Genomic DNA, 18,240 nt, shown 5'->3' on the forward strand with positions numbered 1-18,240 from the left:
CAGCCCCTGGGCATCGAGCTCAGCTCTAACTTCCTACTCCTCCGCACACAGTAGTCTCCTGTGGTTTAGTACTCCCAAAGCCAAAAAGGTTTATTGTCCAGAGGAAGCAAATCAGAGTCTAAGAGCTCCGAGGGTGTCCTTCCTGCAAACAAGGAGAACGCTATACCAGACTGGGTTCCTTGGGAGTAACACAAGGGTCTGCCTCTGCGTCCACCCCCGCCACGCCTAGCACTGGGCACACCGTGCTCTTCTGTGAGAGGGTGATCACGCTCTGCAGGGGCCATGGCTGTCCACTGGAGCCTGTGGACAGGCTTCAGGAGTCCGAGCCCACCTCCATCCTGCTCTATTTTAACCCTTGTCCTCCCTGCTAAACTATGAGCTCCAGGTCAGCAGGCTCTGGACCTGTTCTGCTTGCCTATATATTTCCATTGTATTCTGGCACATTCTAGGTATTTAATAATTATTGAATGAGCACTGTCCTAATCTTTCACTGGCTTAAAACCACTTACTAAGTCCCTTCTGAGGGCTAGGAATTGTGTTAGGTGCTGGGGATACGAAAGAAATAGACCAGACAAGCCCTCTGCCTTCACGCAGATTACAAAGGTATTTGTTTACACTGGGGAGCAGAAATTTATAACTCAGCTATAATAATTATTGAAGCAACACCAAGCAACATAAATTGATTGAGAAAGTAAATTACCCACAAATCTGCAGGTAACTAATGAATAAGTTTATTGCCATCTCCAAAATGAAGCAAGTAAGAGGGAATATGACATTGGGACAAAAATGGAATCAGATTATGTATAAAGAAACGGGAAATTCTGGATGAGTGCAAGTGTGGCTGATGCAGAGCCCCCTGTGCAGGCCAAACAGCCCAGGGCTGAGACGGCATCAGGGTGAATGGCCCTGAGACAGCCTACTCTGGCCTCCCCCCCCCCCCCCGCCACGTTCCAGCAGCTGTGGAAAAGGAGCCAGAGCAACAGGTGCTGGTGAAGGGAAACAGAGGGGTCACAAGGCACCCCACCTCAGGTACACCTCCGCAGGATGAGCCAAAACAGCTCCACCCTGCAAATGCCAGGCGAAGTCATTGCGTCCAGGAGACATTGAGATGTAGCCCATCCCTGACTTGCCCAGGAAACATTGAGATGTAGCCCATCCCTGACTTGCCCAGGAGACATTGAGATGTAGCCCATCCCTGACTTGCCCAGGAGACATTGAGATGTAGCCCATCCCTGACTTGCTCAGGAGACATTGTTTCTGTCCCACCCACCAACCTCACAGGATGGCCCTGGTCACAGGAACAGACCAGATCGATAGAGCTTGTCCCACGGGTGCCACACTTCCTCTGATGACTCCAGGTCACCTGAGTGGTTCATTTGAGGGGAAGAACCAGAGGCAGATTTAATGGCAGGCCACCAAGCATGTACCCTGGGCCCCGACTTCTTCAGGGCCCTGCAAACCCCTAACTTTACACTTTTTCTAATGACAAGGGGCCCAATATTTTCTTCTGTGCCCAGGGCCTCAACCAACCTTAATCCACCTCTGGGAAGAACATTAATTTACAAGGAGAACAGTGTGAGAAGAGGCTGCAGCTACAGAGATGTGCCTCAGGGCCCAGCCTGGCCTTTTCCCAGAATGACCCTGATTCCCAAGCAGACCTCTGACCCTGGCTTTGCCCTGCAAAGCTCAGTCTAAAATGTCACTGTGTGGGCAGGTTGGTCGAGCTTTTGACAGGGTCTTTTCACCGGGACCGTCATCTGGCAACTGTCCAGATAGGAATGTGTTCCATTAGTGCATGTCTAACATATGAACACTAACACCAGTTTGACAAGAATCTGAGAAAGTTCATTTCTATTGCTGTGAAGCAGCAGGCTCCTGCCTGAGAGGGTGCTGACAGGTTGATGAGTGTCAGCGCGTGCAGTTCACTGTGCGGAGCGGCTATACCAGGAACTAACACCCGATTCTTCAGGGCCTGAAGACTCATGGTCTCCTGTTTTCGAGAAGAGCATCTGTCACTTGCTTACAGTGGGCCCGTTCACCCTGGCACCGCTCCTTGTATCCTGGCTCACAGGAGCGGGGAGAGCATGTATGCAGGGTGGAGGCTGAGGGCTGGGGTTTGGAACTCCTGTGTCTAGGAAGCCAAGGTCACTGCTGCTCTGGTCTGAAGGACCTAGAGGGTGAGGGAGGTGTCCACCAGGAGACTGTCAGCCCAACTTGGCCTCAAGCCACCTATTGTGTGCCAGGTACTGTGCTATACACTGGAGGCTCAAACAGCCCTGCCTGAGGCCCTACTACCAGGCACTCAGCCTAGTTAGTGCACCACAAAGATCTGTCTTGCATAACCAACCTGCACTGGCTTTGACAATTGTGGTCATGTGACCTGTCCCTCTTCACTCAGGGGAAAACAAGTGGAAGCCCACTGACGTTAAAGGCCTGACACTATTAATAGGGAGACAGGCATCCCAAGTTATGAGGAACCCCCCAACTCACTCGCCTCCCCAAATTCCTTACTCACTCACAGGGCCATTGTCCCTTTAGGGGCACCTGTGCCCAACAGGATCAGACAAGCTCCCCATTGATCTGCTCTGAACCCCAGCTTAGCCTTCCCTTTCCAAGGACATCAGCCCTTCCCACAGATGCATTCTGACCCCAGATCTGACAGGGGCCCAGCTCAGCACTGTCTCTCTGCCCCTACCATACTCTGAGCACAGAGCTCAGTACCCCAAAATATCTTGAGAGAGGCCATGGGACCACAAATGGTCGGGCATCATGGGAGCAGCATAGCCACAGCCCGGAGCTGCAGGGACCCCTGTCACAGACTGCTACCCTGGAGGCTGCATGTGGCTTCCTCACCTTGCTCTGCTGTGACTCTTCACCCCACCAAAGCAGAGTTCAGATCAGGGCATGTCTGAGTCCTCTGCTGTACGGGAGTGCCTGGGTGGTCCCCAGCCCATGGAAGAGTTCAGTCAGATGTGTTCACTGCACTCGTATCAGTGCCATCCCCACAAATTCAAGGCTGCCTGGCCCTCCTCCTGTCCCCTGTACAGTGTGATGCTCAAAAGGAGTATGGGGTCCCCTGGACAGGGCCATACCACCAGGTCTCCCCCATCACTCTCCTGAGAAGGGGCAGGTGGGGCTAGACCACAATGGCAGAAATCAGGTGCAGCTCTGATGACCAGGCACTGACCTGCCCCTCCTTGTCCTGCACCCTGCCAGGGCTCCCAATGGGGCTATGGAGGGATGGATGGAGGGAGGAGGAGGGGCCCTCTCTGTATCTCTCTGGTGGTCACACTGATCTGCCCAACACACCCTTTCTGTCGAGACATTTGACCCCACTCCCACCGCATAGCTCCTGGCCCCAAAGGTGGCCACCTGGCCCAGGCAGGTGAAGGGCCAATCAGTCCTGTGACCACAGAATGCTCCATTACCTGGCCTCAGTGATTGCCTCACAGAGGAACATGGGAGGCAAGCCTGGCCAGTATGTGCTACCCTGCTTTTTCCAGGGCTCTCAGGGAAGATTCGGTCCCTGTCTCTGGGACCTCATGTGCAGGCACAGTGTGGATGTGGAGCCACCACTGGACACCTTGCAGCCAAGCAGAGAAGGCTGTCATGTAGGGTCCTGAGTGTCTGCAGCCTCTTCCACTCCCTTAGATTTCCTAGTTATAGAAACTGAGACCACCCTCCTTTTTCTTTACTGAGCTAGTTGAGTATTTCCGAGAGTTTCTGTTACTTAACACCAATAAAATCCTGACAAATCGCAAAGATAATCTCAGAATAGACAACCAGCAGGTACCAACCAGGCACTTGCTTAGGACCAAAACCGCAAAAGGGATGGGGGACCAGTGGGCACCGTGGTAAGGAATCTGGAAAAAGAAGTTGGGGCAAGGTCAGGGCTGTTCTGAATTCTTTATGAGAGTGTGTGGGTGATGAGGAGCCAGCTAGTGGCTTTTGAGGAAGGTTGTCTCTTGTAGTCCAGGTGGTGACCAGGAGAGTCACAGACAGCAAGGCAAACTGGAGGGTGACCACATGGGTTGCTGTAGACGACCTGGGATGATGGGGAGGGGAGACTCAGGGGCTATATCACAAGGGAAGCCCCTGTGGGGCTTGGCAACTGTTAGTGCCGCCACTTGTGGCATCACATATGCCATTACAGATAAGTAGGCAAAGAGTAGTGGCTCATGGCACTGGGGGGCAAGGGAAAGTGCAGTCAGGCAGCTCCTGGCAAGACCTTGGAAGGTCTGCAGGGATGTCTACTTGGAACCACATCCTAAGAGTCCCAGAGCCTAAAAGGGAGCTAGGTCCCCAGAACCCTCCTAGGCAGTCCCTTATTTTATAAATGTCTAAACTGAGGCCCAGAGACAGGAAGAGACCTACCCAAGGCCATGGGGCATGTCACCAGCAGAAACAGGCCTGGAGGCTAGATGCCCAGAGCTTCAGTCTTGCATGAGCCCTACTCACTGGAGCCCCAGCCTGTGACGCTGCTTCATTCTGTTCTCCCTGGGAAGTCACCGTGGGAGGTCACCTAGCAGGGAAGCAGGCGGCCAGAGGAGGCTTGTCAGACAGTGAATAATGGGGAGTGAGGAGATGTTCAGTTGCCATAAATCTCTTCAGAATTTTAAACGGAGATGAAGAATATTGACATGAACTAAATTCAATAAAACAATCATTTAATTAAACTTTAAATGATCCAAATATTTGCAGTTGGGTTCATGTTTGTGTAACTGACAGGAGCAGAATTATGATGGTTCTGTTGGTGCACATGCATTCTCATTTTGCATGAGTCTTTCCTGCGTGAAGTGCAAGTCTTCAGACTCACAGACAATGGATGGGCATGCTCAGCAATCACATGGGAACCAGCTGTCCCAGGGAAGGTGGCAAGATGCACAAGCTCCCACACAAGGTGTTTGTTTGTTTTTTTGTTTTTAGCCTGGTGTTATAGGCTCCTCCAGACATTTTTCTAAAACTTTCTGAGCCCTTGCCAGTTGGCTCAGCAGTAGAGTGTCAGCCTGGCGTGTGGATGGCCCGGATTCTATTCCCAGTCAGGGACACAGGAAAAGCAACCATCTGCTTCTTCACCCTTCCCCTGCTTCCTTCTCTCTCTTTCTCTCTCTCTCTCTCTCTCTCTCTCTCTCTCTCTCTCTCTCTCTCTTCCCGTGCCATAGCCATGGCTCTCCCTGGGAGCTGAGGATGGCTCTATGGCCTCCGCCTCAGGCACTGGAATAACTCAGTTGCCAAGCAACAGAACAATGGCCCCAAATGGGCAGAGCATTGCTCCACAGGGGGTTTGCTGGGTGAATCCTGGTTAGGGAGCATGAGGGAATCTGTCTGTCTGCCTCCCTATTTCTCACTTAAGAAAAAAATAAGTAAATAAAACTTTTTGAAAGATACAGCTTTAGGGCCGCATGGAGGGAGGAGCTCCCACAGTGCATATAGGTCTTACATTCCAAGTGACGGCCATGCTCCTAGCTTTGGAATTAGAGCCCCCAGACCCAGCAGCAGACCCTCACCTCCCAACGCCACCTGCACTCTTTTCCATCTATGCAGACCCCCCTTTTAAGGCAGGAGTTCTTAGGCCTCAGGTGCCACAGAAGCACAGGGGTGCTTGTTAAAGCCTGGAGTCTGTGCTACGGGAGGTGGGATGCAGGTGTGGGGGAACCTCAAGAAGCCGAGCTCGGGGGCCTAGGGGGCACCCTGCCTCTTCCAAGGGCCCCTCCCTGGCTGCCCTGTTAGTCCTTTCCTTGTAGTCTGACTGGAGCTCAGACATGCAGAGAAAATGTATGTTCCTTTTGTAACATACAGTACTTTTTTCCTACATTATATTAAATTCTTTCTCAATTACAGTTGATATTCAATATTATATTAGTTTCAGGTGTACAATATAGTGGTTAGATACTTATATAAGTTACAAAGTGATCCCCCTGTAAGGCAGGTACCCATCTGACACCACACATAGTTGTTACAGTATTATTCACTATATTCCCTATATTCACTATATTGCTGTGCTCTACATCCCCTGACTGGTTTTACAACTGGCAATTTGTACTTCTCAATCTCTTTGCTTTTTTCACTCCTACCCTGAATACACCTCCTATCCAGCAACCATTAATTTGTTCTCTGTGTCTATGAATTTGTTTCTATTTTGTTCATTAATTTTGTTTTTTAGATTTCATATGTAAGTAAAATCATATGATATTTGTTTTTCTCTATCTGACGTATGTCACTCTGCATAATACCCTCTCTGTCTATCCATGCTGTCACAGTTGGTAAGATTTCATTCTTTTTTATGGCCAAGTAATACTCCATTGTATATACATATCACATCTTTAGCCACTCATCTACTGATAGGCACTTGGGTTGCTTCCAGATCTTGGCTATTGTGAACAATGCTGTACTGAGCAATGGGGTGTGCATATATTTTCAAACTAGTGTTTTGGATTTCTTTGGATAAATACCCAGAAGTGGAATTGCTGGGCCATACAGTAGTTCTATTTTTAACTTTTTGAGAAAGCTCCGTCCTGTTTTCCATAGTGGTTATAACAATCTGCATTCCCACCAACAGTGCACGAGGGGTCCATTTTCTCCACATCCTCGCCAACACGTATTTGTTAATTTTATTGATGATAGCCATTCTGACAGGTATGAAGTAACATCTCATTGTGGTTTTAATTTGCATTTCTCTGATGATTAGTGACATTGAGCATCTTTTTGCATGTCTGTTGGCCATTGGTATGTTCTCTTTGGAGAAGTGTCTATTCAGGTCCTCTACCCATTTTTTAATCAGATTGCTTGGGGAGGTTTTAGTGTTAAGGTGTATAAATTCCTCATACAGAGTGAAGCAAAGTAGGTTTAGAGTCGTTCGTATGGAAAATAATACAATAATTAATAAATAATGATACAAGAATAAACTCTGTGTTTTACATACTCACTACTGTAAACCTACTTTTGTCCCTCCCTGTGTACTTTGGAGATAAACTCCTTATTGGATGTATCATTGGTGAATATGTTCTCCCATTCAATAGGCTGTCTGTTTTGTTGATGGTTCCTTCATTGTGCAAAAACTGTTTAGTTTGATATAGTCCCATTTGTTTATTTTTTGCTTCCCTTCCCCAAGGAGATATATATATATAAAGAGCAACATTTACTAACAATGTTTTCTTCTAAGAATTTTGTAGTTTGAGGTCTTGCATAAGTCTTTAATCCATTTTGAGTTTATTCTTGTATATGATGTGAGAAAGTGGTGTGATTTTTTTTACATTATCTGTCCAGTTTTTCCAACACCGTTTTATTGAAAAGACTGTTTTTATCCCATTGTATGTTCCTGTCTTCTTTGTCATAGATTAATTGACCATATAAGTAGTAACATACCTGACTTCCTCACAAGACCCACTCACCAGCCACTGGGAGAAAAATGCACCTACATATTCAATCCATTATTCCATCCTTATAAAGCTAGGTCCAAGTTGATCATTTTAGTCATCCATATAAGTGATGCTCTACCTAAGAAAAATGCTTCTTGTTTCAAATTCCTACCCTGCATCTCCAGTTGCTCCCCTAACTTGTTTCTGAGTGAAGGTAAACCTCCTGCCATTCTCTGCCAGCTCCAGTTCCTGCTGCCTGGGTGTCCGCCCCTCCCCCACCAGCCCACCCTAGTGCCCTGTCCAAGGTCAGCTGGGCTGTGCTTTTGGTCTGGGCTCTCAGCCTGGTGGAGTCTGGAGTCCAGGGTTCCCCTGGTTCAGCCTCCCGCAACCCCCACTCGACATCTGGAGGTCATTGACTCTGGGTCCAGATCTGGCTGTCTAGTGCAGCTTCAGGAACAAAGATGCAGAGCGCCTCACAGCCCAGCCAGTGCCCAGGCGAGGATGTCTAGGACCCTCCAGGCCACTCAGGAGTCGAGGAGGCTCTGGCAGGTAATCCGAGGCTCTGGCTCTGTCACACCACGGGTAGTCGCCCCAGGTGGGGAGGGGAGCAGGCTGGCTGGGGACAGTTCAGACTCCTCCCAGGCCCTCTTGCTTCCTCTCACCCACACACTAAGAGGCACACTCTTTGCCCTTCCTACTGTCTCCCTTGTGATCCCCAAGTGCCCTGGGACCAGGAGGAGGTATTCCACACCCCTTCCTTCTTCCATAGAGCACAGAGCCTCATGGTTTTTTCTATGAGAAAGAGGTACCTCATTTATACTTGGGGACAATCTGGGCTCTGACTACCAGCACAGCACAGTGGGAGCTAACCAATGTCAGCAAAATCTTCTCTCTCCCTCTCTCTGCCTTCTGACTCTCCTAAGCCAGGTCTAGCTGCAATGGGCTAGTAGTGCTTTCTCTGCCCTGAGCAAGAAGCCTCATGACACAGAGGTGGGAGGGCAGCGAGCGGAACTTGATTGAAGAGGGAACGTGAATCGCATCACTTTGCTTGTAAAATATTATGTTGGTTGTGTCCACATCAATCACACAATGTTTATCTTTCCTGATGCGGCTCTGTCACCAGGAGCCACATCTGTCCTTTGTGTGATTGTCCCCTCTCTACTGGCCTAGTGCCTCCTTCCCTTCTTTATTTCTATTTTCTCCATTTCGCATCCATCCATCCAACAGGGACTAATTAAGCACCTAGTAGATACCTTGTTCCTCTGTGTGGGCCCAGGGCAGGGTCACTGAATGATGGCGGAGGGGGAAGGGCTCTGTTCCTCAGGACCCCACCTGACTGCACCTGCTTCACAGTGCATAACACCTGCGGCTGTTTCTGCTCCCCTTCCACTCCCCTCGCCCACACACACTGGCAGGAGGGTGTGAGCACAGATGTTCTGCCTGATCACAGCTCAAAAGTGTCCCGCTGAGTCACAGAGCTCAGTTCCCAATTCTATGCTTTGCTCAGTATCTGTCAGGCCCTCCAGGCCCCGGCAAAGTTTCGACAGACTAAATAGGGCTCCCAGCCTTTTTGCCTCCCATCCCAGAACAAACACAGGCTCATGCTGCCTCGGGCTGCTGCCCCAAGCCCCCTGAGTGGTAGACTTAGAAGAGGCAGTCCAGTCAGTGGGCTGGTGACCCTCCCTATGAGCCTGATCCCACTGTGGCATTTGAACACCTGAGTCTAATTAACTTTTTCATGAATCCTGAGAATTTCAGAAAGCCCCTGGTAGAAGGAAAATATTTTAGCCCCTATTTGCCTGAAGAATGATCAGTTTTAATGCCAGTTATCAAGTGTGAAATGGCAAGGATTAAAAATTTGTGCAGCCTAAAGTACACTTCAAAAAATTAAAGGCTCCCATGCGTGGTTGCTGAGCCAAAATTCAAGTCCAAGTTCAGAGACTCCTCAGACAGAAACAATCCTTCAAAGGCCAGCCAGTCCATTCCCCAGACTTCAGACAGTGCAACCTTCAAACGGCCCCCACGCAGAGAAGACACCTGTCTGCCTGCCAGCAGACCTTGGCCACACTTAGCCTGGCCCAGACTTGGTGAAGCCCAAGGCCCTTGAACACGGAGCAGGCACTGCACATCTGGTTCCTGGTCACTATGTGGGGCCTTGGCAGCCCACATAAATGGTCTGACTTACAAATTCACTGCCCATGTGACTTTTCTACACTAGCTGTGTTTCCTGACACATTTCAAGTCACAGAGCCTTTTGATCATTTGACATAGTTGCGGCCCCTCTCCTAAGAGGTGTGTCCATCTACACATTTCTTCAGCACATGGTGGATAATTTTCTGTTGCCTTAAAGCAACCTGGGCCCCTGCCCTGCAGGAAATCCCTGTGGACATTTCTTTTTGAGTGCAGACTCCTCCCCCTGGCCTGCACCTGACAGCCCTCTTCTTCTCCCTGCAGAGGTGGTTCAGCTCAGCCTTGCCCCCGAGGAGAGGGTCACTGTGGCCACCGTGACTGTGGGACTGAGCACAGTGCTGACGTGTGCTGTCCACGGAGATCTGCGGCCGCCCATCGTCTGGAAGCGCAACGGGCTAGTCCTGGACTTCCTGGATTTGGAAGACATCAACGTAAGTCACCTGGCTCTGACTCTGAGTTCAAATGTTCCTCCTGGAGATGTAACCTCTGTAAGACTGACCAAGGTAGGGCCTGAGGGTGTGCTCTAGACATCCCACACTTGGTGCCTTCCCAACTGTTGTTTGGTACTTGGAGGTACAAGAAAACGCAAGTACCACCACGTGCAGAGGTCAGTGGATGGTAGCTGTGCACCTGCCAACCAGGCCCAGAAAAAGGAACAAGGGACTGAGGAGGCAGGGCAGCAGGTCCGTATACTGGCCAAAGCAGTGAAGGCCAGGAGGTGGGCGTGAGGATGGGATGTGAGAGGAGGGGCCTGCATAGCAAGCCCAACACTCAGAAGGAGGGACCACAGGCCAACAGAGAACATGGCCAGGCAAAGGACTCCCAGGCAGGGAGAACAACTGGATGATGTCTCCCAGGCCCAGTGCATTCCAGGCCTAAAGCTAGGCAGGATGTAGACAGCTGGACACAGGGGAAGGGGACCCTCCTCTGGAGGACAGAGGTGAGCTCCAGGCTTGGCTGGCTGCAGGGCAGGAGCCAGGTGAGGAGGGAAAGGAAATGAGGTCAAGCCAGAGGGGCCTGCCAGGGAGCCATTCCAGTGGAGTGGGGAATGGGAATGTGATGAGTTGAGCGGGAGAGCCCCTGAGCTCACATAGCCTCACGTGACCAACAGGAGTACTTCCGCACCCTGAGGACCCAGGCAGCCGGACGTCACCCACTCTGCCTTTAGCACTTTGAGTAATTTCTTAAACAGCTGATCCTCAATGAATTAATCTAGAAAAGCACCATTAGTGGTACCTCCCTTCTGTTGGACTTGAGGAATACAGGGATTAAGTCAAGACTACGTATTGGCGCTGGTTTGGCACAAGGGGTGAGTAGGCTTTCCAAAAGTTCATGTGAAAAGACAGAATGATGTCACCCATGTCGGGGCCACCAGGTCAGCAGCTAAGGTAACAGGAACTCAATTTTCAGGCAGAAGAGGGAGCAGCCCTGGTCTCCGTGGATCAGCACAGGCCAGCTGGCTCAGATTGGGATACTTGGCCCGGAGAAGGAGACCTGTAGGATGAGGGCTCAGTTCCCACGCACAGCGCAGAAGTGCTAGGGCGGAGGGAGCCAGCCTGGGCTGTGTGACCCCACGAGCTAGACTAGCACAAAAGGCCAGGTTGCACCTCAGAATGAGACCAGTCTGAGCTCCTTAGTTGGATCACTATTACAGCCCTCAGCCCTGCCCCACAGTGGAGTGAGCATCACAGGAGGCAGTGAGCTCCCGTACATAGACACATGTACGCTCAAGCGGGTGTGTGGTGAGCAGTGCTGCTAGTCACAGATGGCAGCCGAACCCATGACCTTGGAGATCCCTTCCAACTCTAAGAGGCCCAGCATGAAATTCTGTAGGAACCCCCAAAGCTAGGACTCTGTGCCTCTCTAGCCCCTTTGGCTGTCCCTTGGATATTATGCAGGGAGCAGACAAGAAAGAGGGGCCACCATGAAGTTCCACCCTGGATAGAGCTGGCAGGGGTACCCTCCCCCACCCTGTCACACTGGGCAGGATTGTTTCCTCGTGACATCCCCACTACAGTGAGCATAGGCTGTATGCTACCCGTCTCTGAATGTCAGTGCCAGCACACGTCTGCTGGGTGCTTGATGGACAGATGCTGAATGAGCAGAGTCTTCTGAGCTGCAGATATCCAGAGAGTGTCTGGGATCTTAGCAAGGGAAGGTGGTGTCCTATTTGTAAAGACTAGGGTGAATGTGTATGTCAGGGTGCACATTGGTGTGTGCAAAAGCTCTCAAGGTGGGGAGTTAGCTTTTAACCGTGTTTGGCCAATGGTGATTGATTCAGAACTAGGACAGGCCCGCCTGTGTTTGTCTGAACATCCAAGGGCCTTGCTTGACACTCTATTTAAAGATACCAGAAATAAAGGCGGAGGCAAAACTCTTCTTAATGCACTTGCCATCAGTTAATTAAATTACTTTAAGTGTTTTTCCCCTCCCTCAAACATACCTTCAGCACCAACTCAATTGCATTTTAACTTTACACAGTGAGGCTTGTAATTTGGATAATTGTGGGTACAACTGGAGATTAATGGCCTCTCATTACCTCCCAGGAAGCAATTGCTGCTCTTGATCAAGTCAGTAGCCCATAGATAGTCAGGGCTCTGGGCTTCTCAGAAACTCCTGTGTGAAAGGCAGCACCAGCCCCCAGGAGACTTCGCCTGATGCATGCATCACACACCACACAAACAGACACACACAAGCATACACATATACAAATACCTATACACACAAAAAGTATCACACACAACACAAGCACACACACATGTATACACACATGGACCTGTATATCTGCATGTGGTCACATGTGGCTCCCCTGACTTAAGAGGAGGAGGGAAGCAGCACAGCCTTCTAGGGAAGGCACAGACTCTGGGGGTCAAAGGTACCTGGATTTAAGTCTCAGCTCTGCCATTTAACAGTTGAGTGATCTTGGAAAGGGCACTTGACTTCGCTAAGTCTCAATTTCTCTCCCTGTGAAATGGGGATGAGTAATAGTTCCTGCCCCATAAGGTTACAGTGAAGATTAGATGAGAAGATACATGTGACATTCTTAGCATAAATGTTCCATAGTAACTGTTATCACTCTAATTATCATCACCATTATTATTACTGCTACTGCTGCCAAATAACACCTTGCATCCTGAGTCCCCAAAAAGCAGCCAGTAGAAGCTCTAAGGCTCCCTTTGTCAAGCTCCTATGACCTGGGTGTCCCTGCTGCCTGTCCTTGGGATGGGGCAACACTATCCACATCAGCCTTGATTTGTACAGGGAGACAGACAATGACCAGCCACCTCCGGCAGGTCCAGAGCAGCCTGAGGTGACCTGTGTGACATCTCTGAGCCTGTGGGGAAATGGAGATAAGGCTGTTGCCCTCACAGGGGCCCTTTCAGCCTGAAGATGTGTGACGTGCCTAGCCAAGTGCCCAGAACACAGCAGGCATTCTTAAGGGGCAGCCCTGCTCTGGGGACAGGAAGCACAGCAGCCCTGGGGAGAAATCAGCTGTAGAGGGGGACAGCTACGTCCTCCAGACTCAGGGGCACTTTTAAAGTGAGGAGATTGGTCAGGGGAGAACAGCCTAGGAGGGCAACCCTGATGGGGCAAAGGTCAGGGATTGACTGGCTCCTGGAGATGCGCAGGTCCCACACCCCGCCCACCGCAGTCAGAGATGGAGTCTTATCCCCAGCACAGTAATTAGCGACTGGCACGGAAACACTGCACAGACCAGACCAGGAAGCCAATCAACCTACAAAACAGAGGGGAAAGCTGCGAGAGCACGAGGAGGCGGGACTCTTTGTTGTCACTCACGTGAGACATCTTGATTGACAACAAAATATTAATCACTTTTTCACTACTCTCTTAATGAGATGCTTTCATGGGCAACAAAATATTAATTTGTCTTGTGTTATCTGTTAAGAATTCTGTTAATAAATTCAGTCTCAGAACTATTACAGAATGCTGTCCTAATGACACATGTAATTAAACTTTTCTGACTCGCAAACATCAAGGATGCCTCGAGCATCTGAATAATATTTGATTGAATAGTAAGTGTACCCTCCAGCCCGGAGCCAAAGGAAAAGGAGCCTCTTGGACTCCCCAGCGAGCAGTGCTGCTATCAGAAGCATTCGTGAGTCACGCTGTGTGTGTGGCTGTCCAGATGGCACGTTCTGGATTTGCTTACTAAGAGCTGGTGAATCGGAGGCCTGTGCACATGTGTAGAGCAAAGACACTCTGTTGGTCTCAAGGGGCTGAGGCATCTACAAAGGCAGAATTATAGCAAGAAGTGTCAGGTCCCATATTACTAGGAGGGAGCCAGTTCTGGGGACCAGAAAAAGGAGAGGTACTGGCCCAGGCTCAGGGGACAGAAATAAGCAAGGGAGAGAGGAGTCTGGAGTGACAGGTTGGGGCCAGAATGTGACAGGCCTTAAATGTTAACATAAAAGATCTTGGCTGTTCCCTGTAGGCGGGAGGATTTGTAGATTTTTTTTTTTTTTTTAATTTTCCCATTGATTTGAGGGGGGGAGGGGAGGAGAAAGAAAGAGAAAAGCATCATCTCGTTGTTCCACTTAATTGTTCCATTTAGTTGCGTACTCATTGATTGTTTCTCATATATGCCCTGACCAGGGATCAAACCCATGACCTCGGTGAGCCAGGGCAATGCTTTATCATTGACCCACCCGGCCAGGGCCCATAGATTTTTAATTAGGGAGTGACATGGTCAGACATGTTTTCTGTAGGAGTCCTGAGCCCCTTCCAGCCTAAGATTAAACATTCACCCAAGGAAGACCCCAAATAAGTGGGACTCCAAAATGAAGGGAGCCCTGCTGGTACTCTGAAGAATGTGTGGGAATGGGGGCTGGGGTCTTCCTCCCCAATAACTTCTCCAGTGGCGCATTCAGAGGTGGGCAGTGCGCCAGCCTACCAGCAACTCCTGCCCAAGGTTCCCTCCACATGGCCAGGCTCAGGTCACAGCGCCGTTGCCTCCTCAGGCTGCTGGGAAGTTCAGCGAGGACCTGGTGTGCCTCCTGAGGGTACTTGAGCCACCCGCCCCTTTGCAGGAGGTACAGGTTGCATGAGGGATCCCTGCCTCAGCCACACCTGGTAAAACACTGCCCCCGCAGAGAGGACCCCATTGGGACCCCAGGGATGGGCACTCCCCAGCAGAAGCTGTAGCCCTAGGAATGCCCTGCTGGCCTCTGGCAGTGGTGTTTGGATTATGACACCTCCTTCTGTTTGTCTACTCAGGAATCAATAGTTTCTGCTATCATACCTACCCCAGAGCTAAAAAAGGTTTCCTATAATTCGTTTATTTCCTGACCAATTGCCACTGGTTTCTTTACTGAAGCAGTTATGGGTCTGGTGGCCTTCAGGCCTGGACCTGCGGCTTCCCACCACAGGCCTCCAGGACCCAGGACCCACTGTCCCCACCTCAGAAGCTAAGCAGAGACAAGGCCATGGCAGTGCCTGGAGCTCCACCTATCTCTGTCTGGAGCCAGAGCTTGAGCCTGAGCTCGAGGCTGCTGTCCAAGAGTGTGCCTGAGCTGGTGTCTGAAGAGGATGGGCCCTCACCCACAGGCCCTGACTGTGAGCTGTGGTCAGTTGCCGCGGCCTGCAGCCCTGCTCTGCTCAGACAGTTGTCACACAGAGGAAGGGAACTCTGGCCCAGGGCCATAGCCAGAGCCCCAAAGGGTAATTTTATCCTCAAGAAGAGTTTGCCTTAGGAAGCAGTGGAATGCCTGTCACTGCAGGCACCCAGGCAGAAAGAGGACCAACTGGGTCAGCCTTGGAGGGCTCTTCCCACCCTACGGTCAGACAGCCTGTGATAAGGAGGGTGCTTGGAGGGCAGGGGCCTGCCGGACATGGGAGCACTGCACAATGCCAGGAATGCCCCAGTCCCCCCCCCAGGTACCTCGTGTTTTCACCCAAACCACAGAGCTCTGACATCCCCCATGAGCTGCCCCTGCAGCCCCTGTCTTCTGAGGGCTCAGAGCCAGGCTCTGGGGACCAGGGTGGGCACCCATTTCAAGCAGATCCATAGTCCCCCCCCCCCTGGCCTCCATCCTAAATGTTCTGGGGGTTGGGGAGAGTGGGGAGATGCCCCACTTTCTGCAGAAACTGAACACCAACCCATTCTAAACCTCAGCCCTCCACCCAGACCACACTGCAGCCACTCAGGATGAAGTGATGTGACTGTCCCCAAACCCAGTTGCATATCCTGCCTCAACAATGTCATCTGCCCTCCCCTCAAAACTGTCTTTCTCAGTGTCCCTTATGATCCTCAGGGACAGGAGACCTGCACATGAGGGGAGCAGAGGAAGGGAGAGGACGTTCCCAAGGCAGGAAAACAGCTGACCTGCCGAATCCTTGTTGGCATGAGTGTTGCTGCGTCCCCGCTAGACAGCAGCCCCAGCTGGAGAGCAGGGCCCATCCTGGTTTGTGCATGAGGATTGTCGGAGGAAAGCCAAAGAAGCCAAAGCACTGAGTTTCTGTTCCCATCCTGAGGAAGTGAAGGTCGAGACCAAGCATACGTGACTGAAAGCAGTTGCATCCAAGGAAGGCCCAAGGACATGGATGCTTGGCCCTGCTGGAGCTTTCTGCAGATCAGGAATCAGACAGCAGATGGTGTGGTGTTATGTCTCAGAAAGGGCAAGAGAAATCTAATCAGTTATGCAAAACTAAATAATAAAATTATATACTGTATTCTGCTTGTTAGTTTCTTACATAAGATGACATGTTTCTGCTTAATAAATTCGATAGCTGATCTCTCTAAGGCACCTCAATCCTGGAGAGATTGGGGTCCTCCGCTTGCAGTATTGTCACTGCCTCATTCCTTTGCGGCTCCTCTTCATGAGACCCTGGATACCAACAACAAGAATCACCTCATTTAACCCTCACCGAAACTCTGTGAGCAAATGGGGTGATGTAACTCACAGGGCCCAGGGACTTGCCAGGGCCTACAGCCAACCTGAACACGCCAGCCAGAGCTCTCTGCATTCCTTCCTCTTGGGACACGACCCCCAGCATGCAGCATTGCCAAGGCCTTGCTCTGGGGTCAGCTAGGCCTGCTGCCTGCTCCAGCAGTGACTGCTGCTGTGCCCAGGCCCCCTGGCACATGCCCACTGTGGATACAGTTGAGTAATCTTGGAAAGGACTCTTGAATCCACTATGTGTCTCAGTAGCCTCTGGTCTCTGCTCCAGCAAGGTAGGGAGCAGAAGGCTGAGACATTTACATGGGGTTGTTTGCCTGGGACACTTTCAGAGAGAGGAAACATTTTTCTATTGTATTCTTCTTCAAAAAAAGAGAAAAGAAAAGAAAAGCCTACTACAAATTCAGTATATTTCAAATGACTTGAAAGAGCCACTCTTTTTGTCTGTTTTTTCTTCCTTCCTTCCTTCCTTCCTTCCTTCCTTGCTTCCTTGCTTCCTTCCTTCCTTGCCAAATCTCAGTTTTGAGGGCTTCAAATGTCAGCAGGCAGCATACAGGGATGAAAGCAGAAAAACAAAACCCATTAGAAGAAGTATCTGTAGCAGCAGTGTTTGAAGGATGTATTAAAAAGATTCACTTTTTTCTTGTGCCTAAACCAGGAACAAACAACTCTAATGAAGCATACATTTTCAGCCAACTCTTCTTTGGGAGTGAATTTTTAAAAGACCAAAAGAGAATAATTTAGCAGCTCATGATTCATTTAATTTTCATTGTCTTTATATGAACCAGTCATGAACCCATTGTAAAAAGATGAGAGGCGTTTGATTAGCATGGAGAGCCGTTCGCAACATGATAGACAGTGCTTATAGGTTCTGTATTAAAATAATCTCATTAAGATGGAAGAATATACCTTGTTCTTGGCTAGGAAGAATAAATATAATCAAGATGGCTATATTACCCAAAGCAATATACAAATTTAATGCAATTCCCATCAAACTTCCAATGACGTTTTTTAAAGAAATAGAGCAAAAAATCATCAGATTTATATGGAACTATAAAAAACCCCAAATAGCCAAAGCAATCCTAAAGAAAAAGAATGAAGCTGGGGGCATTACAATACCTGACTTCAAACTCTATTATAGGGCCACGACAATCAAAACAGCATGGTATTGGCAGAAAAATAGACACTCAGACCAATGGAACAGAATAGAAAGTCCAGAAATAAAACCACATATATATAGTCAAATAATTTTTGATAAAGGGGCCAACAACACACAATGGAGAAAAGAAAGCCTCTTCAATAAATGGTGCTGGGAAAACTGGAAAGCCACATGCAAAAGAATGAAACTGGACTACAGTCTCTCCCCCCGTACAAAAATTAACTCAAAATGGATCAAAGATCTAAACATAAGACCTGAAACAATTAGGTACATAGAAGAAGACATAGGTACTCAACTCATGGACCTGGGTTTTAAAGAGCATCTTATGAATTTGACTCCACAGGCAAGAGAAGTGAAGGCAAAAATTAATGAATGGGACTACATCAGACTAAGAAGTTTTTGCTCAGCAAGAGAAACTGATAACAAAATAAACAGAAAGCCAACTAAATGGGAAATGATATTTTCAAACAACAGCTCAGATAAGGGCCTAATATCCAAAATATACAAAGAACTCATAAAACTCAACAACAAACAAACAAACAATCCAATAAAAAAATGGGAAGAGGATATGAATAGACACTTCTCCCAGGAAGAAATACAAATGGCCAACAGATAT

At 49.4% G+C, this 18,240-nt stretch overlaps 1 protein-coding gene across 2 annotated transcripts in view; it reads left to right on the forward strand.

Annotated features, from left to right (window-relative positions):
* Positions 1-18,240, forward strand: part of FSTL4 (follistatin like 4) — a 539,950-nt gene that overhangs the window by 432,230 nt on the left and 89,480 nt on the right. For both annotated transcript variants that reach the window (XM_066278325.1, XM_066278326.1), the window contains exon 7: positions 9,813-9,979. In XM_066278325.1, the coding sequence (XP_066134422.1) occupies positions 9,813-9,979 (167 nt within the window). The remainder of the gene's footprint in view (positions 1-9,812; positions 9,980-18,240) is intronic.

Source organism: Saccopteryx bilineata, chromosome 4 (genome assembly GCF_036850765.1).
Source record: "Saccopteryx bilineata isolate mSacBil1 chromosome 4, mSacBil1_pri_phased_curated, whole genome shotgun sequence".
In the NCBI taxonomy this organism is placed as follows: domain Eukaryota; kingdom Metazoa; phylum Chordata; class Mammalia; order Chiroptera; family Emballonuridae; genus Saccopteryx; species Saccopteryx bilineata.